The sequence below is a fragment of the Stegastes partitus genome, unplaced genomic scaffold (assembly GCF_000690725.1).
Source record: "Stegastes partitus isolate 25-593 unplaced genomic scaffold, Stegastes_partitus-1.0.2 Scaffold695, whole genome shotgun sequence".
In the NCBI taxonomy this organism is placed as follows: domain Eukaryota; kingdom Metazoa; phylum Chordata; class Actinopteri; family Pomacentridae; genus Stegastes; species Stegastes partitus.
The window spans coordinates 112,456-138,616 of NW_007578426.1; the positions used below are offsets into that span (position 1 = coordinate 112,456).

Here is a 26,161-nt window from a genome sequence, read left to right on the forward strand (position 1 = left end):
ACAATGTGGCTCATTGTGCCGGTTATTTTGGTCGCTTTAGCCATATTTGTATTTAAATATGTCTTCAGCAGCCCCGGACCCAATCCTTTCGAAACCGACACCCGTGGACCGCTTAAGAAGATGGTTCACGACATGAAGGAGAAGAATAAAGTGCTGAAACAAGGTGAGTTGAACGACCGAGATTATTGTAGGTGCCGTTAGCTGAACATTTTGGTTGTGAAACTTAAACGAAACAAAGAGCTGCAGGGCTAACTGCTACTAAGAATGTTTAACTTAAACATTAGAATAAATATCAATAGCTTTATGTAAAGATAGCGCAGTGGCAACATTTTTGGTAATATGATAATAACTTTTTTCTCTATTTTTGTCTGTGATATCTTCATCTAGATAGCAACCAGTATCAGTTGTTGTATAGTAAAAGAGCACATGGTGGCTGCACATTGAAAATAGCAAAAATGAAAAATCAAATTAAGATATGAAGAAGAGGAAATGTTCATGTTCATTATCCATAATATGTCTGCTACAATTTCCCTTTTTAAATTTGAAATAAAGAGGGCATATTAAAATTCCTGTGTGTCATTTATAATGAATTTTATTGCAAAAAGAATTATAAAACAAAGTCAATATGGTTCACAACAAACAGTTATTCTTCTCCAGAATTTTCTATTTAATACAGATCTTTCACTTTTTATTAGTTGTTTTTTTTGTAGTTATCTTGCGTTATAAGTGTTATTCTTTGTAGAGGAAGATTTAACTTTACTTGTCTTTTTCAGCAAGCAAGTTTATTTGCATAACAGATTAAAATGCAAAGTGTTTAACAGGTTAATAATAATAATAATAAGAAGAAGAAGAAGAAGAAGAAGAAGAAGAAGAATAAATGCATGTAATAGATAAAATACAAAGTGCATTAGAAGAAATACAGTCTATCAAATCAAGTTAATTTTAATCAGTTCAGACAAGTTCACACAAAGCGTAGAATGATAATTCAGTGCAAAATGGTTGATTTGTAAGTTTGTTTGGGTTATTTTTTATTTTAAACTTTTTGGCATTTAGAAAAGAAAAGTCCTCAACATTTGTTAATTTTTGCTATAATTATATTCTTTTGGATACAGACGGAGTAGAAATAACTTAGTTTAATAAAATTCCTTTTAAAGTGACCTCCTCCAAATATGCTTTATCCTTCTACACAGTAGTCGAGTTGTAAAAAAAATTTCAAGGGGGGATGGTGGATTTTATTTTTTGGGATGGATATTTTGCCCTGATGACAGTGCATATGATGTGAAACAAACTATGTACCCTTTTTATTTTTGTTAAAGCTCAAAGATAATTATTTTACGATCCTAAAACAACATATATGACATGGATCTTATGTGTCAGATTCTCCTGTAATTGATCTTGACCACGATATCTCAGAATTGGAGTCAGTCCCCAGGCTGGCATGGCTATCACTGCTCCTACGCAGTAAGAGGTAAATGCAGAGGACTTTCACTTTTCTTACTGGGTTCAAGTGCAGTTTCATACTCATGGTACTTTGAGATAATTTGGTGATTCATCTACTGAAGTGTGAAACAAAAACTGCAAATGAAACTCTGAATCCTCTCAAGTAAGGTCAAGTTCATTGTAGTTCAAATGCAAAAAACGTAATGAACTAGTTGAAACAATTTACAAAATTTAAAAATGAATATCAAAAATTTACACAAATACACCAACACCTGAGATTTTTTAAACTTGAGGTGGCTAGCCTCAAAAGAGAAAATAGGAAAAGTAAAATGGATAACCAATCAGTTTATTTCAATAGCTGCCTCCCCAGTTCTCCCCTAATTCACAGAAGTTTCCAAAGATTTTCCTAATCATGTTTTTTGTCGTAAATTTTCCGGGCTCTTGCTTTTGGATCATTAGCTAGACAATGGCGTTGAAGCCAAGACTTGACATACACATCTGGTTTGAACACTTCCAATGGAGGGCCAACACACTTGATGAAAAGCAAGGCTGACATGCTTTTTACTTCTAGGGAGCTTCTAGTTGTGGTTAAAATGTTCATGTGACTGAAGCCACGCTCACACTCAGCTGTGGAGATGACCAGTGTGTTCACAGCTTGAAGGAGGGTTCTAGCTCTTCTGCTGGTTCCGTTTCATCAGCATCTGTAAGAAAAGAGCATTGGCCAAAAAAAGATTATTATAAATTGAGATTTGCTCCCAAAGCAGGTACAAGGTTTTGAGAGACTGTTTAAAGTTAAGCACATACTAATAATGTTCATTAATGCCTGGACGTTCTGATTTGACTCTTGTGACTACAGTATCTGACTTCTGCTTTCACAATGATAAATGACATTAATGTTGAATTCTTCGCTTGTTTCTCTATTCTGGAGAATCCCAGACAAACGTTATCGTGCTCAGCCGAGACTGACAAAAGCAAAACTAAACCCGACTGAGAAGCCAAACCCGAGTCAGCCAATAACCGTTACCATCGTTAGCAACCTAGCATCTTTAGCTGTGTTGTTATCACTACGACCAGAGATTACACATTTGGTGACAGAATGGTTGATTTATGAAAAGTAATGACTGATTTTCATGACTTTTCACTCACCTAAAATGTCACTTTTTTTCCTCTTAAATCCAAAGTCCCTCAGATCGAGCTGTCCTCGTCGCTTGGTCGTGATGCTGAAATCGTAACACCGCTACTTGTACTACTATGCCGCTTACTGACGTTGATGAAAAAGAAAAAAGAAACGTGTTATACAAATAATACATTAATAAATTTGCAAATCCAGTAATCCATCTTCAAAAAGCCAAAGATTTATGTAAGAACATGCAAGACCTAAGCCTTTAAATAGGAAACTTTGATAACAATAACATAAAAAAATATTAAAAGGCAAAGTTAGTAAGGCAAAGGTAAAATATTATGCTTTATTCATTGACCATATAACATTTATAATCCTCTAGTTTTTGTTGTACTCTAGGTGTTACCATTTGTTTCCTTGTCTTTAGGTTTTGTGGCCAGTAAAGTACCAGACAACCTGGATGCCATCATCATCGGCAGTGGGATCGGGGGGCTTGGACTCGGAGTGCTGCTGGCCAAAGTTGGAAAGAAAGTCTTGGTTCTGGAGCAGCACGATCGGGCTGGAGGGTGCTGCCACACGTTCACCGAGAAGGGCTTTGAGTTTGACGTCGGTGAGTAGAACTTAAAATTTAAAAAGATGTTGCTTTCCAAACAGCAGAATACAAGCAAGTTGATGTTTTGCAAATGTCTGTGTAGATTCTCAGTCATCCAGTTCCTGGTAATCTTGAGCGCTTCAGTGGAAGCCAGCTGGACTTCTCTTTTAGGTTCTTGGAGGTTCTTGAACCTTAAGAGGTGCTTTCTACTGAAGCTCCAAGAACAAGCTCTGCAAATACGCTTCAGTCAGAATGAAAAGATAATTTTCTCTGAAGAAGTTCTCTCTGTGATTGTAATGTATTTCTATCCTATTGCTTTTCTACTTTTTTTTTAGGCACTACATTTCTTGTGTTATGTCTTTTTGTTTTTCTGAGCAATATGTGGCACAAGACTTAACTTCGGGATTGATAAAGTTTTATCATATCTTGTAAAAGTCAAGTTTTTAATACAGCACATTTACACCAACAGCTATTGAACCAAAGTCCAAAAGTTTGATGTGAATTATGTAATAACCCAACAAGTCTAAATATTGAGTTTAAGACCCTATAGTGTTTTTTTATTATGGGATTTTTACCAGAGAGATTTACATATTATATATTAAAGTACAATATATAAGATACTGCTTTACCTGACTATAAAACATATTAAGGATGAGACCCCACAGTGTTATTAATGATGGAGAATAACTAATGTGATAATTAATGGTAAAGTTACCCGAACTAATCTACAGCAGTAATATTATGGGGATTAGCCTGGACAATTTAGAGTTAAAGTTTTTCAAATTTTGTCATTTTTTTTCCCCCGACAAAAATGTTAAAGCCAAAGTCTTGCAAACATGAGCTCCAGCTGTGCAGTCACGTTTTCGGCCTTCGTCTCTCAGGAATCCACTACATCGGTGACCTGCAGGAGCACAAGCCGTTTCGCTGCATGCTGGACCAGATGACCGACGGACAGCTGCAGTGGGAGACTCTGGAGAACCCGTTTGACCAGGTGGTTCTGGGACCTCCTGAGAACCAGCGGCGGTACCCCATCTACAGCGGCAGGACGCGCTTCCCCGAGGAGCTGAAGAAGTGTTTCCCTGGAGAGGAGAAGGCCATCGACGAGTACTTGAAGCTGGTCAAGGTGCGGGCCTGTTGCATCAGATATATCTGCAGACTGATACTGTGTGTCATTAGCAGCTGAAAACGTGAGTTTGTTATTTCAGTCACGATAAGACCACTTTTATTGCAATGGAGACCTTCACTCATTATTGCAACGTGTAAGAGTCTTTTCTCCCAGTGAACCGTGTGTTCAAAATCCGACACGTTTTGTTGTCCAGATCTCAGTTGATGTTGTCACTGATATCCCTCACATAATTAGCTGGCATGTCAAAGGTCTGAGGAACTGCTGAGTTCTCCCCATTAGCTGCGATGTTACACAATTTCATCCAGCAGCGTTGCAACAGCGTTTGGCTTGACACACAGATAAAGGAATGTCACCGTCTTTATCTGTCAGCATCTTTTTTGTTTCTCTGTTTCATATCTTATTCAATTCTTTTAGCAATTTGCAAAAAAAAAAAGACTGGAACAGTGTAGATCCAGATGAAGGAATATGAAAAAAATCAAGCAAAAATAAATAGCAAGTCATATAAAAGATGAATCTATGTAACCAACATGGCATTATTTCTAATAAGTGGATCAGTTTTCATTTACTTTCTTTGATTTGCTTTCCTGTTATCCTGTGAAATATGCGTCCTCGATAATCAGTTACGCTTTTCCATCTAAAGATCTCCTCCAATCAAAACTTAAAATTAGTTTTGCCTTGTTAAATTGTTAATGTGATATTTTTTAAATACAAGTAGACAGATCAGGAGTAAAATAGGCAGTCAATAGGAAAGATTTTTTAAAGGACTAAAAATTCTCAAAGAAGCACTGTTAGCTTCATTGCTGAAACATTGTCGGTGTGTCTGCTGCAGCCACCTTCTGAGTGTCTGTGTTTTATCTTTAGCAAGCTGGTCGGGGTATTTGGCTCCTGGCTCTGCTGAAGCTCCTCCCCAGCCCTGTGGCCAAGTTCCTGGTCTACACCGGCCTCGCCAAGCGTCTGTCCTTCTTCTTCAAAATGGCCCCTCGCAGCCTGACTGAAGTGGTGAATGAACTGACTGAGAACAAAGACCTCAGGGCTGTTTTCACCTACATCTTCGGCACCTACGGTAAAGCCGGACTGCAGTTTGGATAGTGTAATCAGATTCATTCTTTATCACGCTGCTCACAGTTTTTGTTGCCATCCCTCTCATCTCTGCAGGTAACATGCCAAAAGACGCCAGCTTTGCCATGCACAGTCTGCTGGTCACTCACTACCTGAACGGCGCCTGGTATCCTAAAGGTGGAGCCAGTGAAATTGCCTACCACATGATCCCCATCATTGAGAAGGCAGGAGGTGCCGTTCTGGTTCGAGCTCCGGTCAACCGCATCTTATTCAACGGTTCTCAGGAAGCTATTGGTTGGTGTGATCCCCTCAGTTTTTACACACAGTCACATAATGCAGATTCCACAGATAGAGGTGATTCACTGGTTTTTGTGTTTTCAGGTGTGAGCGTCATGAAGGGTCAGGAGGAGGTCCACATCCATGCACCCATGGTCATCTCTAATGCCGGCATCTTCAACACCTACCAGAAGCTGCTGCCCAAAGAGCTCCAGGCCCTGCCAGGTAAGATGGAAACTGTACAACCATGACCAGAAGTAGAGACAACTCAAACATGCCTTTTGTGCATCATGACATTGGTATAAAGCCATGTGTTATTAAAAAGGAAAGAAAAAAGTTACATTTATTTATTTATTTTACAAAAAAAATAACTCCCTGAAGTCAACATTTTCCATGGAATTGTTACCAGTACTAGGGGGAAAGTGGTACCACTACATATTATAAATATTTTCCTGCTTATATTTTACTTTTTTTCCCCCCCATACTTGGGTCCTACACTCTTCTCATTGAATCCTCTGACTAATCATTTCAGCATTTGAGGAAAGACTGCAAAGCTGTAGTTTTCTACTCATGAGGACAATGACCCACTTCGAGTCTCTTTAATAAGCAATCTGTTGTAAAGTTGTATTTTACGCTGCTGCTCTCCTGTCCTGCAGGTATCCAGAAGCAGCTGGGTATGATGAAGAACGGTGAAGGTGGCCTGAGTGTTTTCCTGGGTCTGAATGGAACCAAGGAGGACCTGGGCCTGAAAGCAGACAACTACTGGATCTTTACTGAGAACAATTTTGACGAACTGTGAGTTGATTTTTATTGAATTTGTCTGCTTCATGTGTGGATGAGCACCCTCGTCAATTTTCTTAAAAGTCGCTGCTGCAATCTTACTAGTAGAGCTGCAACTAACAATTATTTCCTTGTTGATTAACTGAGTAGTAGTTTACATTCAGAAAACCCAAGATGACATTAACGGGAAACGTTAACAGGAGCTGAAGTTCAGTTTGTTGTTTCCAGCTGTTTGTAGGAGTCTTTTTTCTCAGTTCTTTAAATACCTGCAGTATCAGACATGAATCGGATGAGGAACGTAAAAAAAGTGACATATTCTTGTGAATGAAAGAATCAATTTACACACATTACAAATACAGACCTCTGGATGGATTGTGAAGATTACTACGACTACTTTATTCATGTTGGGAATGCTTGAGGTTTATGTTCTTAATGCAGAAGTTAGAGCTACATGCTGTTGGGGATGCAGTGTTTGGTTCAGTGTTTTATGTGAGTGTGAATTTGTTTTCTTTAAAGGGTGGAGGAATATTTAAATGGAGACAGAGAAGAGTCTGCTAAGAAAGTACCACTGCTGTTTGTCGCCTCTCCATCAGCCAAAGATTCCACCTGGGAGGAAAGATCACCAGGTACAGATCACACAGTACATTCACAGTGAAACTCAGGTCATGCATGAACTCTTAACAGTATGGGCAGTGTTGAAAGACCTGCATTGTAACTCCAGTACAGGGCGTGTCCTGCTTATTCAAACGTTCTTACTTTTTTCTTTTGTACACCAGGGAAGTCTACTTTGAGTCTGGTCAGTTTTGCCAACTATAAGTGGTTTGAGGAGTGGAAGGATGGCAAAGTGACGAACAGAGGGCACGACTACAAAGCACTGAAACAGGCATTCATTGACTCTATTCTGGAGGTGGTTATGGAAGTTTTCCCCAAGATCACCAGAGACAAGGTGAAAACTAAATCTCTCTGCTGTTTTCTCACTTCTTTCTAGCTTAGGGTGGTTTATTATGGAGGAGGTAAGGCCTCAGTCCTCACTGTTCTTTTAGAGTTTAGCACCGTTGGTCTGCACCACATAAATACCAGTTCATGGCCTCTACATGTCTGCAAGGGTCTACATTAGGGATATCCCGATCAAGTTAATATGTTTGTTTTGTTTTTTTTGCCTACAGTCCAAACCATTCAATATTTGGTGTTATCCAATACCATTTTCCTTCATAATACACACTTAAAGTACATGAAAATCATTAAAATCAGTCTATTTTATGTGCTAAACGACTATTAAACTCTGCAATGCACTGAGAGAGGGGGAAAAAAATTGCATTTCTACATCCATGTTACTTCGGTGGTTGCAAACTTGTTGTTCAGCTGTGGTAGGACACTGAAATATTGTGTTGAGGGGACAGGGTGTACCATGGCTCCACAAGCTCGAAAAACCTGTATTCTCTGCATACCTGTCAGAAAATGAATAGCAGATCACCTGTAGTACCTGGTTGCACCACAAGGTGGAGCCTCCTTACTGCTTAGTAATGTAGCAAAGACTGAGGAGGGGGTCAACTGGACTGTTGGCAGCTGTGCCTTGGCAAGCAGAGAGCATTGTGTGATTATAGCTAGTAATGGGCACCATGATAGAGATTTTTATGATGCTTAATATCCTCCAGCCAAAGCTAGTTTCAGTGTCCTGATGCAACATGTGCTTACCCCTTACGAAACCTATGAGAAAATGGATGGAAACCAAGGATTAGGCTTAGATTAGTGCCAATACTGATCAGTTAGAAATGCCATGATAAACCCTGATCCTGATTTGTGACACTGGCTTTGGACATCCTAAATCCAAGTGACACAAATTTCACCAGTTTCTTGCATTTTACCAACAAAAAATAAGTAGCAACTTAAATAACAGCAAAATTAATTACCAGGCTAGTGTTTGTGTTTAATGAATATTGCTCGCTTTATTAGGTACAATCTTTTCTAAATCTTTTATAAACCAATACAACAGCTCTGCCATAAGTGCTGCTTTGATGCTTGCATTTTCAGTTTTTAGTCATGTTGTCAATTTTGCAAGTGTAATAAAATGCTAGTTTACAGGAAATTATCAAGTATCATTATAAGTGATGCACGATATTAAAATTTCTGGCCGATATCGATATTAAGGTTTCTGATATCGCCGATAACCGATATTACCAATTTTTGTTCACACCGAAAAATGAGTAGAAGTAAGCAGTGTGAGAATGTGGAAAACTATTCAAAAGAAGCCCATACCAAGTTAGACCACATTGTCTTCTTATTACGTAACAAAAGTAAAACATATTTCAACATATTTAACGTTCAAGTCCAGGACCATTTAAGTAAAAACATCTGTGAAATAGCAGCAATATCAAATGTAGAGACAAAGGCGCTAATGTTAGACAATCACCGGTTTTTCACATCGGCTAAATTTGTTCATCAGACCGATACATTGGAAAAAACACTAATATCGGCCAATACCGATGTGGTCGCTGATACATTGTGCATCCTTAATTGTCATGATATAACATCTTTCAATGTTTATATGCTTCTGTCTGTGTAGGTCGAGTACATTGACGCAGGAACCCCCATCACAAACACTCACTACATTGGAGCCCCTAAAGGTGAGATCTACGGAGCGGATCACGGCGTAGCCCGGTTCTCCCCTGATCTCAACGCCACAGTGAGACCTCAGACTCCTCTGAAGAACCTCTACCTCACAGGTCTGTGCAGCCTCATATTATCCAGTTTACTGAACTGAACACAATATTCCCTCCACTTCTCACGCTCATTGTTTTTGTGTTGCAGGTCAGGACGTGTTTGTGTGTGGTTTCGCCGGTGCCCTCGCGGGAGCTCTCACCTGCGGCTCGGTCATTCTCAACCGCAACCTTCACCTGGATGCCATCGCCTTGGCAAAGAAAACCAAATTTATGAGAGAGAAATTGAAAGGGGAGTAACTTATTAACAACATTTAACTGAGTGACCACTACACACTGTAATGAACCACCACTGTGCTGCCACGCTAAAGATCAAAGACATCTGAATGCAACATTTCGTCTCACAAATAAATCAAACACTAGAACAAAATGGAAAGTTAAATATCCACATCATCTCATACCAGTACTAAGCTGTCTCTGCTTTGGCTTTGGCCTGCTTCCGTGTGGTTAAACAGTCAGCTATAAGACGTGGGATGTAGCATGTCTGAGCATTAAGGAACTTGAACTTTTATCCGTCCACTTGAACTCTTCTAAGCTAACATCATGTAATAACATTTTGGAATTCATATGCACTTGTGTTGTGTGATATTTTATGTAAATTTGCTTTTGCATTTACCTCTGTGCCTCATTATGCCATGTATGTTTGGTTTGAGTTTACTACAGTTCCTCCCTTTGATAATAATTAAAGGGTGCAAACAATAAATTGGTTAAAACTTTTCTTTGGTGTACCATGTATGTTTTTTTTTTTTTTTTTTTGCAGTGTTTTCAGTAATTGTGATATATTTGTCGTGAACAGTTGGACCAACAAAATTGAATCATGATCAAATCTACAGAAAAAGACTCGTTCATGTCAGCATGAGAATAGATTTCCACAAAATAATGTAAAAATAAGTGATTGCATAAGTATTCACCCCTTTAAACAATTCACCTCATTTAACACGTGCAGCTAATTGGAGCTAGAAGTCACACAATTGGTAAAATGGAGATCAAGAGTACAGTGAATGTGTCTCAGTGATTGTAGTATCAAGACACATGTATCTGCACGATCCGGTCACTGGTGAATCAGTACTCCTGGATAGAACTACACCATGAAAACAAAAGCACGCCAAAAAACTCTAACAAGGTTATTGAAAAGCATCATCAAGGTTTGGTTACAAGAAAATATCTTAGAAGGAAACAGCAACATAAAACACAGCTGCAAAACCAACATATAGTAGAATAGTAGTAAAAGTCTGTAAAGCTTCATAACAGCAATGAATTGTGAACAAATCAATGTAAAGGTGATTAAAACTCCACTATTTGTCACCTCAGGCTTGTTATCTGACTATCCACAAGTTGCATTACCTGAAATAATTTCAATTCAGCTCATTTTAGGAACCTGAAAAACCTGAAATTTGACATAAACTCAAAGATTCAGTGTCATCCAATCACGCAGAAATATGTTTTGGGTTTTTTTTCTTCCTTTTTTTAATTATATATTTTTTGGAGTATGAAAAATAATTAAGGGGGTGAGACGTGAGGAAGGAGGGAGGTGTGGGGGTTATGGGGTTAAAAGGGTTTTGTTTTTTAAATTCTGATGTTTAAATGATGTTATACAGGGGTGCACTCACCTCTGCTGTATATATGAAGAGTTCATTTACAAAAACAGATAACTCCATTTTTTGTAGATTTTCAGAAAACTTATTTTTTGTTGTTGTTTGCTTGAGATAATATCAAACTGAAGTTGAGTCGATTTGACTGAGTAGAAATGACATGACTAAAGTAGAGATAACTTAAGTTTGGTTGATATTGTCTCAGGTAGATGATGGGGAAGTGGGTTTTCTAAAAGTTTGTGAAGATGGAGTTATCTGTTTTTGTGAATGACCTCTCCATATATTATGTCACAAAGGTCATTCAAGGTAAGGGGTCGCTCTCACATTTGATTGGTCAAAAAGTCTGACGCCTCCTTATAAGGAAGGCTCTGATTGGCCAATTTTAGCCCCCGTCCTTTCTGTGGGCGATGTTTTCACGGAACTAAATAGGAAGTAAACACAGACCTGGTCAGCAGAGTGCCACAATGTGGATTCTTGTACCGATTATTTTAGTGGCTTTGGTCTTATTTTTATTAAAATATGTCTTCAGCGGCTCCGGACCAAATCCCTTTGAGACCGACACCCGTGAACCGCTGAAAAAGATGGTTTACGACCGGAAAGAGAAGAATAAAGTGCTGAAACAAGGTGAGTTAGTTGAAGTTTTGAACTGCGAAACGGACGTGACAGTCACACAAAGTGTAATATGTTGAGTTGTGTCGGTGTAAAGTTGAGTTATGCTGGTGTAAAGCATAGCATTGTTAGCTCTTTAGCTAATATTGTGTACAACACTGAGACATTCTTACATAACGAAAGAGCACGTAGGAGCTGCAGCAGAGTGGTCATTTAAAACAGGAATAAAGAAATCAATTGAAGATACAAAAGATTATGTTTTATTTTTAATTTTTTGGTGAAAGAACAGATGATTTAATTAACAAATGGTAATGCATATCCATTATCTAGAAGTATTTCATTCTTTGCTAGTATGAAATAAAGAAGAAAGAAGTGAAACAGTGCTAGTTGACAAACAGAATATTTATATTCCAGTAAGTTTATTAGATTTTTTTTTTATTATTTGTTGAAATATCAAACAAAGTCTGCATGGTTTACAACAAATTCAATTGTTCATCATTTTTTATTATTAGTATGTTCCTGCAGATTTTAACAGAGCAGAAATACTTTAGGGTCCAATGAAATTTTAATTTACAGCCCTCTACATTATTGCACAACAAAAGAGCAAATAGTGGCTGTAAATGTATGGAAAATTAAAAAACAAAAAAAGAATTAAAGAAGAGATAAAGAAAACTTCTATTACAAACAGGGTGTTCAATTTCCAATATATCATTTAAAGGCAGATCTTTCCCATTTTTTTTTTTTTTGTGTGTGTGTGAACTTTGTCCATCAATATTTGTTCATTATTGTTATAATTATGTTCTTTTGGATACAGTGTAGATACGTGTGGTACGTATCTCTGGTATATCTTTATTGTAGTGATTTAACTTTGCAGAAGTTACGTTACATGTTCACACTGACCACGTGTCAAGTGTCAATCTGAGGCGTGTTTTTATTGTCTGAGTTGCAACACAAGCTGATGTCCACTTCATGCAGAGGCCGCTTAGGACTAGTGACATTAAAAAAGATGTGTCATGGTTGTTCCTCATTTCTGTTGCATCAAATCAGGAAGCTGAAGTTGCCCTTGAGAAATTGTTCAACGGGTTTAGTAACATCAGATATCAGTGACCTGTTTTTAACTCACTAATTCAGAATATTTTATGTAAAATGCTAGAGTTTTCAAGTCTCACTTACACATGGTGATGGGGACAAGGTGACTTATTGCATTTCATAATCGTGCAGTATGTCTCTTATCCATATAGGCCAGAACTAGCTAGTTGTGGAGCTGATGCTGACGTGTCAAAAAAAATGTCCTGAGGTTCAAGCAGCTGCGGGTTCGGACATGACAAACAGTTTCTGGTACTAACAAAAGCTGTCACGTTTAAAGTTTTGTAAAGGCATTAGGCCTTTTAAAGCTGCCAGTAGGTTTTGGGGTCCAGAAGGTTAACTGACTGTGTTTAAAAAAAAAAATTCAACTTCTGCCATGCTGGCATTTGAATATTTGGTTTCCTTGTCTTTAGGTTTTGTGGCCAGTAAAGTACCAGACAACCTGGATGCCATCATCATCGGGAGTGGAATCGGTGGGCTCGGGCTTGGGGTGCTGCTGGCCAAAGTTGGAAAGAAAGTCTTGGTTCTGGAGCAGCACGATCGGGCTGGAGGATGCTGCCACACGTTCACCGAGAAGGGCTTCGAGTTTGACGTCGGTGAGAAGAACTGCCCCTTGAATAAGTCTGAAAATTCTAATTGTGAAAATACCTTAAAAATTTAAGTTTTAAGGATATTTTTTTTTCCTGTATCAAAGTCCTCTCTCTTCAAACATGCCAGTCTCAGAGTTGGCAGTCATGCCTTTCACCTTCGTCTCACAGGAATCCACTACATCGGGGAGTTGATGGACCACACGCCGTCTCGCTGCATGCTGGACCAGATGACCAATGGACAGCTGCAGTGGGAGCCTCTGGAGAACCCATTTGACCAGGTGGTTCTGGGACCTCCTGAGAACCAGCGGCGGTACCCCATCTACAGTGGCAAGACTCGCTTCCTCGAGGAGCTGAAGAAATGTTTCCCTGGAGAGGAGAAGGCCATCGACGAGTACTTGAAACTAGCTAAGGTAGGAACCTGGTGCATCACAGGTCAGTTTGTGATCAAGTGTATCTGCAGCTTTAACATTGTATGTAATAAGTGTGAAATCTTAGGGACAATAGCTTAAACGTCCATGAAACATAGTTGGAAACCGTGTTAATGTATCTTATAGCGGGATTTATGCTGGCTCTGGACCTTTGGGGGTTAACGGATGAGGTAGTAATCCTACTGTCCACAAACAGTTATCTTAAAAAAAATGTCAAAATTAAACAATTCTTCAAAGCTTGAAACTGTGAAAACAGAAAGAATCCTCAGTTTTTTAACTTTCCAACTTCCCTTCACTTATCTGTGACACACCAGTTTGTTGGAGAACTTAACCAAGTTTAAGCTTAAACCCAAATAGCTTTATTCTACATGTCCCATTTAAATTTTCTCCCAAAAACCTAACATTTGCAATAACTAGATTCTTAAAAAATTTAATAAATAATTCTAGACTTCTTAGCAAAGCCATTAAACCACTAATAACTCAGCTGTCACTAAAAGGGACGTGACAAAACTCCAGAAACTGGTTGGAGTTCAGAGGGTTAAAATAGAATTTTCTTAACTCTTGCCAGTTTGGCGCTGGTTAAAACCTCTTTGGAAGATGCCAGGATGCAGGAAAAACCCTGTTTTAGGATTAAAATTCTCAGCGCAGCTGTTAAAAGTCATGTGTTTTGCTTTTAGAAAGCCGGAGATGGTATTTGGCTCCTGGCTCTGCTGAAGCTCCTCCCCAGCCCTGTGGCCAAGTTCCTGGTCTACACCGGCCTCGCCAAGCGTCTGTCCTTCTTCTTCAAAATGGCCCCTCGCAGCCTGACAGAAGTGGTGAATGAACTGACGGAGAACAAAGACCTCAGGGCTGTTTTCACCTACATCTTCGGCACCTACGGTAAAGCCGGACTGCAGCTGGGTTCAGTTCAGTGATCAGAATAATTCTTCGTCATGCTGCTCACGGGTGTTGTTTTTCTAAACTGCAGGTAACATACCAAAAGATGCCAGCTTTTCCATGCACAGTCTGCTGGTCACTCACTTCTTGAACGGTGCCTGGTATCCTAAAGGTGGAGCCAGCGAAATTGCCTACCACATGATCCCCATCATTGAGAAGGCAGGAGGTGCCGTTCTGGTTCGAGCTCCGGTCAACCGCATCTTATTCAACGGTTCTCAGGAAGCTATTGGTTGGTGTGATCCCCTCAGTTTTTACACACAGACACATAATGCAGATTCCACAGATGGAGGTGATTCACTGGTTTTTGTGTTTTCAGGTGTGAGCGTCATGAAAGGTCAGGAAGAGGTCCACATCCATGCACCCATGGTCATCTCTAATGCCGGCATCTTCAACACCTACCAGAAGCTGCTGCCCAAAGAGCTCCAGGCCCTGCCAGGTAAGACAAGAGCTGCAAGTAAGGGCTGGATTCATTTTTTGTTCATATTTATTAACCTTTTAAATCGCCCCACTGAACCGCAGGCATTTTTTGTCACATTTTTATTCAATGTGGCCTCATTTTGCATGGCAATATAACATCCTGCACCTCTATGGGACGAGCATGTTTTATTTATAAAAGATTAATAAAAAAATTACAACACTTGCTGAATAATCTTCTGCTGATTGAGCCACTGGCTAATCCTTTCAGCAGCAAAGTGGTGCTGGTTCTTTTCCAACTAATGAGGACAATGACTCGTGCTTCTTATATTAGTTTTCATGTCGCTTTTGTTTGCAATCCATTAGTAAAGTTGTGTTTTACACTGCTGCTCTCCTGTCCTGCAGCTATCCAGAAGCAGCTGAGTATGATGAAGCATGGTGAGGGTGGCCTGAGTGTTTTCGTGGGTCTGAATGGAACCAAGGAGGAGCTGGGCCTGAAAGCAGACAACTACTGGATCTTTGCTGAGAACAATTTTGATGAACTGTAAGTTGTCTTCCTTTTAGATTTTCATTTCAATGAAAATTAAGCCATATATCTTTTTTGTTGTTGTTGTTCGTTTGTTTTTTGTTTAGTTTGGAGCACTGTTTTGTGGTCTATGCTGACACTGGAGCTCATTTTGCTCCAATTAAATGTATTATTATTTGTTATTGCCATATCAAGTCCTGCACCTCTATAAAAACTTTGAGAGACTTTTGTGCAGTATAACAAAGCTGGAATGCCATAAATCATAAAGACTTTGATTGGTTTCCATCCATTATCTATACACCGCTTAATAAACAGTTTAGAATCACCAATAAACCCTTAACATGTTTTTGGACTTGTGGGAGGAAGCCGGAGAACCCTGAGAGAACCCACGCTGCACGGGGAGAACATGCAAACTCCACGTAGAAAGATGTCCTCATTGGGGCGCGAACCAGCGACCTTCTAGCTGCAAGGAAACGGTGCTAACCACCGCTAGCCACCTTGCAGCCCATTTGATTGGTTTATTTTGTGAAAATTAAAAAAGAAACCCCAAATTAACATGTACAGCATTTTTCATGTTTTTTTCCACTCTACCATTTACATCAGCTGCAGACAGATATTTCACCATGCTGAATGTACACTATTTTGCCAAAAGTATTTGCTCACCCATCCAAATTATCGGAATCAGGTGTTCTAATCACTTCAATGGCCACAGGTGTATAAAATTAAGCACCTCAGCATGCAGACTGTTTTTACACACATTTGTGAAAGAATGGGTCGCTCTCAGGAGCTCAGTGAATTCCAGCGTGGAACTGTGATAGGATGCCACCTGTGCAACAAGTCCAGTCGTGAAATTTCCTCGCACCTGAATATTCCACAGTCAACTGTCAGCTGTATTATAAGAAAATGGAAGTGTTTGGGTACGACAGCAACTCAGCCACCAAGTGGTAGGCCATGTAAACTGACGGAGTGGGGTCTGCGGATGCTGAAGCGCATAATGCGAAGAGGTCGCCAACTTTCTGCAGAGTCCATCACTACAGACCTCCAAACTTCATGTGGCCTTCAGATTACCTCAAGAACAGTGCGCAGAGAGCTTCATGGAATGGGTTTCCATGCATGCAAACCATACATCACCAAGTGCAATGCAAAGCGTCGGAAAAAAAAGTTAAATCTGACTATTTGTACAGTTTTTAGTTTCTGGCTGATAAATGGGATCATTTCAGTTTTCTTACAGATAACGTGCCTGTCAAACTTGCTGAGTTTAAAAATCAAATGCAAATGACAGAATACCTCATGTGGATCTGCTTATTATGCTTATTATAGTTACAGACTTCTGGAACAGATTGTAAAGATTTTAGATTCAGCAAAAATACCTCAAGTCTGTAGACTAGTTATTTCCTGTTGAACCTCTGATCTACTGTTGCCTTCATATCAAATTATTTTTTTTTTTTCATGTTGTGCTGTGTTTTATGTCAATTTGAGTCTGTTTCCTTTAAAGGATGGTGAACTACATGAATGGAGACAGAGAAGAATCTGCTAAAAAAGTGCCACTGGTGTTTGTCGCCTCAGCATCGGCTAAAGATCCCACCTGGGAGGAAAGATCACCAGGTACAGATCCCAATGGTGTCATGCATGAAGACTTATCAGTGTGGGGAGCATAGAAAAAAAACATGCATGGTGACTCCAGAACAGAGTTTATCCTGCTTTTTCAAACATTGTCTTCTTCACACCAGGGAAGTCTACGTTGACTGTGGTCACTTTTGCCAAGTATGCTTGGTTTGAGGAGTGGAAGGATGACAAAGTGAAAAACAGAGGACCTGAATACAAAGAGCTGAAACAAGCGTTCATTGACTCTATTCTGAAGATGACTATGGAAGTTTTCCCCAAGATCACCAGAGACAAGGTAAAGACTAAATCTCTCTTCTGCCTTCTCAGCTCTGATTAGCTTGGAATGGTTATGGAGCAGGGAGATAAGGCTTCACTGCTCTTCTTAGAGTTTGGCTCCGTAGGTTGGCCCTTATTCACTGTATAAAGGTCAGTTCATGCTTTCTACATGTCTGCAAGGGTCCATGTGACTTAATTTTTATCATCTCACCTGCCAAAGTCCATGAGAGTCCAGACTGTCCACACATGCCGACTGCACATATCAAAGGAAAACAGATAGTGCTCAAAACAAATGCTTGTTTTAAGACTGCAAAGAGATAGAGACACTTTTTTCTGTTGCTCTGGTCAGGCACCAGAATGAGTGTGAAATAGTGACTGAAACACAGTCGATTAGGACTACATGTTAACCAGCTGTCACTTCACAAGCTAAGTACAAATGAGTTTTAAAAAAAAACAAACAAAAAAAAACAGCTATGCTGTGAATTGATCCATATTTCCTTGTGAAATGATCACTCAGAGAGACAAAGCAGTGACAGAAAGTCCTGCTCCACGCTTTCAATCACAGATGCAGAGAGAATCTTCTTCCTGAAGGGGGCAGCAGGAGCTTAGCTACATTCAAAACTACAGAGACAGAAAAATCCTGTTTAGAAGAGGATGTACTACCAGCAGTTATACTCATTTTTTGAGCTAAAAAACTAAAACACTTTTGCTGAAAAGGGACACAAAATTGGACTTTTCAAGCTAAACCCCCCAAAACAATCCAATTTCATATCTCATTTTTCAGATGTACCTAATAAAGTGACTGTATACTGCATATTCATATAACTATTTGTGTAGATCGAGTACATTGACGCTGGAACCCCCATCTCAAACAATCACTATCTTGGAGCCATGAAAGGTGAGATCTACGGAGCGGATCACGGCATCGACCGATTCTGCCCTGAACTCTACGCCACAGTGAGACCTCAGACTCCTCTGAAGAACCTCTACCTGACAGGTCTGTGCAGCCTCATATTGTCCAGTTTATGAATTAAAGACACTGTTTTCTGCATTTCTCACACTTGTTGTTTGTGTTGCAGGTCAGGACATGTTTTTGTGTGGTTTTACCGGCGCCATCGCCGGAGCTCTCACCTGCGGCTCGGTCATTCTCAACCGCAACCTCCATCTGGATACCATCGTTTTGGCAAAGAAAACTAAGCGTATGAATGACAAATTGAAAGGGGAGTAACTTCTTAGCAATATTTAGCTGAGTAACCACTACAAGCTGTGTTGAACCAGCACTTTACTGCCACACTACAGTCAATAATACGCATCTAAGCTAACATGACCGTCAGTGTTCTCACTGTTGGAATTCATATGCACTCTGTTGTGTAATATTTTATGTAAATTTGCTTTTAACGCTGTGCCTAATTATGCCACATATGTTCGGTTTGCATATTACTAGAGTTTCTCCTGTTTGTATTAATGAAAGAATCCAAATAATAAATTGGTTATAACTTACTCTGTAGTGTGCCATGAATATTTTCTCAACAGGTACAGTGTACATCAGAAGTGAGTACACCCATGTGTAATATCACGTAAATGGCAACTTGATTCCCCATTGCATCACATGACTGTAACTGCATAACTTCTAAGCTGGACAGTAGGGTATTCACTTATTTTTTGTGCTCTGGACTGTTATCATGCTGGGATATTTCTCTTCTGCCAACACTCTGCAGACTGGGAGCCATCTTGTTACCTCCCACTTCCGTGCTTTTCTGTCAGGACTGCCATTTGTTCACTCTAGCTACTGGTCAGGTTCACACCAAACATGCTGGACTCCATGTCAGTCAAACCAATTTATTTTTCGTGTCTGACCAAAGAATGGGCTCCTCAAATTCACCACGCCTTTTTTTCATGTTCTTTTGAAAAGTTTGACACACAGTAAGTTGTTTCTTGGAGGCTATCCATTGAGGTTGCTGTCATGAGCAGCTCTTCACACTGCCTGAGCTCTCACAGAAACTCTGATTGCAATTGACAAACTCTGTGCCAAGTCTGAAGCACTTCTGGTTTTCGGAGATTGTGCAAGTCGTGTGATGTCCATGGCATCATTTTCGGAGGGTGACCGCTGCAGCTCTGGTTAGTGGTACTATGGCTCCTTCTATACATTGCAATTATTGCTTCAACTGTGGTGCGCTGATTTCTGTATCCTTTTCCATCTTTGTGAAATCCCCTAATCAGATTTTTTTTTCAGTTCTTTTCCTCGGGAAGCCATGATGCAGACATGCAGATAGACACACAACTGAGGCCCAAAACTGAGGAAGTTCTGGTGTTCTAGTTTGGGGCATGTAGCTCCAGTATAGTCTTTACACTTTTTAAAAGAACTTGTTTTTAAGAGAAAGTACTTATCAGCGCAGAAACAGTGTGATATTAAGAGCTGATTTCATTTTAAATAATTGACATCTGAGTGTTTTTCCACGTGTGCCAGGATTATTATTTTTTGTAATTATCACGACATAAACTTCGTATTATTATTACTATTATTGGCTCTTTTGGAGTTTAACCACTTTAAAGTGTTGCTGCCTCTGTTTGATCCCGGTAAACCACTTTGTACTCCAATCATAAGCTTTTCTACTTGTTTATTTGTTGTGTTAACGTGCACTGGATTCAGTAATTTCCACGCGTTGCCTGCACCTGAACGCACCGTGCAGTGACACTGACAGCTGCGGGGACACGTGTACAAGGAATGGGCTTATTAAAATGTAAAATTTGAGCTTTCTGATTAGTTGGTGGATGAAAGGGGTGTGATATTCTCATGAGTTTGTGACACCGGCGACAGTTATGTGGAGACATTTTCTGGCAGGCGGGCGGGTGGTGGTGGAGACGCGGTGTGAGATAAAGTAAGTAAAGTAAAAAGGTAGGTAGGTGAGGTAAAAGTAAAAAAAAACACTAACTAAAATAACATGTAACGCTAGTAAGCTTCATAAAAGTAGTGTTAATACGGGTGGTTTGTGTTTGTGTGCTGTCACAGGTGGTTTATTACCTGCTAGCTAACCTTTTAGCCAGTATATTCAGAGAGCTGGTTAGCTAGCTCCCTATTAGCCTAGCTTAAACTGGTGACTACGACGTGTCTAATGGTTGTTATGCTAATGTGGAGTTTTTTGTTTTTTTTTTTTTCAAGTTAAGGTTAATTTCGCCTGAATGTGGAACACAATGAACTCCTGCTCGAAGCCTCTGAGCTACGAGCTGCTGGCGGAGGTCGGAGTGGGATGCTACGGTAAAGTATATAAGGCCAAAGAGGTCGGGGACAGACAGCGGCTCCTGGCGGTGAAGAAGTTCAGCATCCGCGGCGAAGATTCGGAGAGCGGCGTCCCTGCCTCCATGATCCGAGAGGTGGCGCTGCTGCGCAAAATGGAGGACCTCAACCATCCCAACGTGGTCAAGTAGGTTCAGTACAGTAAAACGAGCAGCTGTAATGTGGTGTTGCTCTGTATCACACCAGATATTTCACTTTATATTATCCCTCTTCTTCAAGCCTCTGCAGACTGGGAGTCATCTTGTCAGCCAGTGTTTTGATATATTCCCAAGTGTTGACTGTGTAATCTGTAAATCTCCACAACACATTTTGCACTCATGCAGCCTCATATCATCACACTCCCTCCTCCATGCCTCACTGTCAGGATGATGCATTCACTGTGGTATCCAGGTTCACACCAAACACATGCGTCTGAGCACAACAAATGCATCTTGGTCTCATCTGACCAATAATTTACTCCCAGTATTCATCAGGTTTCTATGGAGGCCTGGAAGGGACATTTTGAATCATCTGATATTTTAGTGATATTGTATCAGGATGTATTCACTTGTGTTGTATACTTAAAAATAACCTTTCTACAAATAATATTTTGGTAAATTCCTAGTTTTGGTAAGATCCTTTGTCGTTATTAATCAATATTTTCACTTGCTTTCAAAATAAATAATACAGAAGCAACATCCACTGTCCATATTTACAAACAAAGAATAAAAGCACCTCTGTTTGCTGTCTCGTGGTTGTTTGACTTCAGCAAAGTGTTCTTGCACAACATTATAATGCCACAGAGATCTACACCTTTGACCTTTCGAGTATAAACTCATCAGCTCATCAGTCCATCCGTTTTTAGGCTCTTGGATGCCTCCGCTGTCCCAGTGGGCACCAGCCTGGACCTCACTCTGGTGCTGGAATACATTGACCAGGACCTGCTCACTTACCTGTCAAAGGTTCCTGCCACCGGACTGAGCCGTGAACGTGTCAAGGTGTGAACTCGTGGTCGGATTTTATTTTACTGTCACAGCTCTTGATATGAAATCATAACTGCTGCTGTGCTGCTTCCAGGATCTGATGAGGCAGCTGCTGCAAGGTCTGGACTTCTTACACACAAACTTGGTGCTGCACCGTGACTTAAAACCAGAAAACATTCTGGTCAGCAACCATGGAGAGGTCAAGATTGCAGACTTTGGACTTGCACGGATGCACACCTTCAACATGGCTCTCACTCCAGGTGTAAGTGAGGCAACAGAAACTTGCTGTAAAGTATTAAGTGGTACTGCAGTCAGCCATTTTTCTTATACTCAGCACTGTATTCAGACTGTTCCTGTGCCTGAGGTAGAAAATGTTCTTTTAAGGCTTCTTCCACCCCCGCCTGTGTGTCTTTCTGTCTTATATTCTCTGCCTCTCTCTGCTCAGGTGGTGACACTGTGGTATCGAGCCCCCGAGGTGCTGCTGAACTCTGCTTACATGTCCTCGGTAGACATGTGGAGCGCCGGCTGCATCTTTGCTGAGCTCTTCCTCTTGAAGTAAGAACATCTCAGTGTGTGTTTAGCTGGAAAAAATATGTGACGCTGGAGATTGGAGGCAAAACCTTGTGTACAGATGTGGATATATAGCAATGAAAGTGTCGTGCAACTTTTGTTTAGGCTTTAAAAAGTTCAATGTCCCTGCATTTCCTGAACCTGTTTGGTCATCTTGGCGTTGTCAGTGCTACTTTAAAGCCATTTTTTTTCCAACAAAGAGTGATTTCTAAGATTAACCCTCTGAACACTGAATAGTTTCTGGACGTTATTTGCTCCTGTCACCTTTTTCCTCACTGTGGGCTTATTTTTCCCTACAATTTAAAGTACTGCACCTTCAGGGAAACAGCACAATCTTTGTAATGGCAATAATCCTAAAGAAAATAAGAAGGCAAAAACAAAAGTTGAAATTCTTTGATTATGTGTTTTTAGAAAAATTGAATTCCTGACATAACATACAATACTTTTTAAGAGTTATTGCTGTGACTTTGCATATAATGCAGCCTGAGTAGAGACTTATTTGGTGTTTTCTTTCTGTTTATCTTACTTTTGATTGTCAAAATATTGGACAACACTTTGGCTTATTGTTTATAAATGTGCATTCCTGTTTCCCACAGACCCTTGTTTCAGGGATACACAGAGGTGCAGCAGCTGCAAAAAATCTTTGAGTGAGTATTTTTGTTCTTTCTTTATCCTGACCATAAACTGATATAAAGTGATGCTGGGCTGCCACTTTGACTTAAAGTAACTCAGAAATAATACTCATAATTATTTCAATAGTTGTTCCTTGCAAGTACTACAATAAATGAGCAAAATTTTCAAAAACAGGAGAAATTTGCTAACCAGATGTAAATTATTGTGTCTTTTGTTTTGTTTTTTTCAAACAACTGAGCCAAATTGCCTCTTTGCTTGTCACAGACTTGTACATTTAATTTCATTTGTACAATCTCACAGTAGCTTTTACATTTTGGGCTTTGTGGATGACTGCTGCCATTCAGTGGCTCCTTGTTTTCTGTCCGTCAGGGTGATTGGTTTGCCCAGCGAGAAGGACTGGCCTAAAGACACCCCGGTCCCATACTCGCCCAGCTGGGGACCAAAAGGCTCCTCCACCAAGCTGCTGCCTAACCTGGGACCGGACGAGAACGACCTCCTATCTGTGAGCAAACCTGTGTTTCTGTTTTTAGGTCATGTTGCAAAGGCTCCTAGTTTACACTGAAGCTGTGTCCTCTGTCACTCCTTATGCACACTTATGAATCTTTATTATTTTGCGTGACTACACCACAAGTTATTTTCTCATTTGTAAACCACTTAAATAAAATGTAAGAGGGCAAAAGACTTACAAAGCACAACGCAGTAAATAGGGACTGACTCTGGACACAGTGCTTCGTAATTTTAGAAACAGAATGCATAAATGTGCTTTTGAGAATTTAAAGTAGCTACTAAATATAATGTACTGTGAGGTCAAAACAGACAGAGAATCACAGTAGTGCTGATACAGTAAGTACTCTAACAGGTAATAGCTAGTTGCATAAATTTGACAACTGATCAATAATTTATTTAACGAAGTAAGAAGAGCCCACATTCTAACTAGCAGCACATTGTGAGCAGATAAAAAAACTCTTTCATTTTTATTCACTTTAACTTACAATTTTAAATCTATTACAGAATGAAGAGATCTATAAAAATGTGTCTTTACTGTAACAGGTCAGATTAATGAAACTCACCAGTGATGCATGTAATCCAAGTTTTGACAAAACTTAACCAGGAGCTGATGTTTAGTTTGTTGCCTTCAGCTGTTTGTAGGAGTTTTTCCTCCGAGTGTATAACATATCTGCAGCATCAGACAGCAGCAGGATCTATACGAGCATCTTTTAAGCAAAAGAGTTGCACACATTTATGCAGATGAAACGACAGCAGTACCATAATTCAGTACTTATAATTATGAAATAATCACTGGTAGTACTTCCATTTTTGAGGCTTTTACAGTATATGGCTAGAGCTTATTGCTGAAACAAAATAGTCATTTTTCTGTCAAGCGTCTTACTGTGGAGAGTTTTCCATTTCACAGATACGCCACAGGATATTAGTGACATCATTGTATGTGTGGATGATTCCTATAACTACATATAAAATGTGACCTCTCTAATCATTAAAGTTATCATCAAAATATGGCAACAGCTTCCCAAGTAACACTTGAAAACACATTTCAAGGTAAAATAAGTTGCTGTAGTTAAATGAATTCGCACATTTTCATCATTTAGGAACCATTGAACTAATTTAAAGATGTTCTCAGCTACACAGTCAGCAGATCTGTGCTGATGATGGTTAATTATTTTGGAATATTATTGTCTTATGAAACTTTTCCCCCATCAAAGACAGTGCAGCATCTCTTCTGCTGACTGCTGACCCAGCTGTGCAATAGCTTATAAATAGATGTTTTGCTCTGCTAGTTGGACTAATCAGCTGAAACTGAGATCAGTCTGGATCCCTGTAGCAGCGCTGGGACTGTGGCGTCGCAGGGCAAAGACGGTAATTTCTCTCCAGCATGTTTATAAGGTGTGACGTCTCCTTACCTGCAGCAATGTTTGGCATTCAGACCGAGCGGTCGCATCTCCGCCATCAAAGCCCTGAGCCACCCTTTCTTTGCGAGGCACCCCAAGAGTTCAGTTGAATGAGGAATGGAAGAAAGAAAAGCTCAACTGCTGCTGCTCTGAGCTTCCAGAATCTACAGTCTATACAGGCAACCAGTGCTGCGCCATAAGATCCATGTTGCTCAGAGCCTGGCGTTTTTGATGGATTGTCCTCTAATAGTTTTATTTACTGAGTTGTAGTTTCTGACTTTGATTTGCCTCCATGTGAACGCAGGAACAGGATTCTGCTTTTTCATTTAAATTTAGAAATATGTTGTTTATTTCCACAAAATGTAGTGCAACTTTGTTATTGTTGAGTGTTTCCATTAAAAGTAGAGATTTGGTTTTGATATTTTCCACAGAGAAGAATATTATGAACACCTTTAAGTTACGTTGTTTCTGTTGACTAAAGATTTTTTACTTACATCAGAGGAAATGTAACGCTTTATTTTTGATACTTTTGTGAAGATATTTATGGTGCGATCAATACAGATTACACCAGTATTTATGTTTGTATCCACAGATTGTATTTTTCTACATGAGTTGCACTGTTCATTTAACAATCATTTACATAAATAACTTTCTCTTGCATCTGTCTCTGCATTTGGTACAGTCTGTGAAAAGCCTGTGAAAGGGCTCTGTAATGTTAATTCATTTGTAGTTTCCCAGTGTGAATGGAAGGAGGCGCTGTTGGAACATCAGTCACACCAAGAAGGGAGAACTTGTTGCACTGGTTCCACTTCAAACCCAAATTATGGTGTTATGTCAGTGAAACCTGGTGAAAAGTTGATCAAAAAATACAAAAACATAGATTTATTCAGCCATTGTTTAAAATCTGGAATGTGTTGAGATATGACGGCCTTATTTACAGTATGGCTGAGTAAGAAAATAAAAGATTTGACAGACAAATAATAAACTTGGATAACAATGACAACCAAAATATTAAAAAGTAAAGTTGGTCAAATAATAAAAATGTTGAAAAATAGCCTTTCAAAGTTGTTTAAGTGCATGGTACAAGAAGTAAAAGTGACACTTGGATGTCATTTTAAAGTCTTAAATAAGCGTTCATTTAATTTAAATTTTCGTTTTTACAAATATATATATATATATTTTAAACATATACACATTTTGTAAGTATGCACAGCAGAATAACACAAGACTTCATTTAGAGTAATATTGTAAAGCTCCTTTGAGTTTTGTTTTATTAATAATTGTGCCATTCCATTGTTTCCATTTGTATCTCTTGTATCAGAGTTTACGCAGAAAAAGAAAAGGCAACGTTTACAAGTTATTTAAAGTAATGTTAAGTTATTTTACCTTTCATGGCCACTAAGTAAATAGAATTATGAAGTGGCATGTATTTCATATATTTTCATTTATATGATACGTTGTACAAGCGTTTTGTGAGTGTGCACAGCAGAGCAACACAAAGGGAAATTTAGAAGTTTAATGCCATATCATTTTTTTATTTCAGTCAGTAACTATAAGACACAATAAGTACATATAATTGTGACCAAGCCTAATATATTTTATTTTCCTTTATATTATTTGTT

General features: G+C 39.4%; 1 protein-coding gene across 1 annotated transcript; it reads left to right on the top strand.

Annotated features, from left to right (window-relative positions):
• The first annotated feature begins 3 nt into the window (after nt 1-3).
• retsat.2 (retinol saturase, tandem duplicate 2) lies at nt 4-25,197 on the top strand. The gene is made up of 18 exons (XM_008290786.1): nt 4-163; nt 2,988-3,170; nt 13,156-13,397; nt 14,093-14,294; nt 14,383-14,580; nt 14,668-14,787; nt 15,171-15,309; nt 16,787-16,896; nt 17,022-17,191; nt 18,010-18,169; nt 18,252-18,396; nt 20,391-20,594; nt 21,312-21,444; nt 21,524-21,691; nt 21,875-21,984; nt 22,596-22,646; nt 23,002-23,134; nt 24,558-25,197. The coding sequence occupies exons 1-18, from the start codon at nt 4-6 to the stop codon at nt 24,651-24,653; spliced, it is 2,724 nt and encodes a 907-aa protein (XP_008289008.1). The 3' UTR covers nt 24,654-25,197.
• The last annotated feature ends 964 nt before the right edge of the window (nt 25,198-26,161 follow it).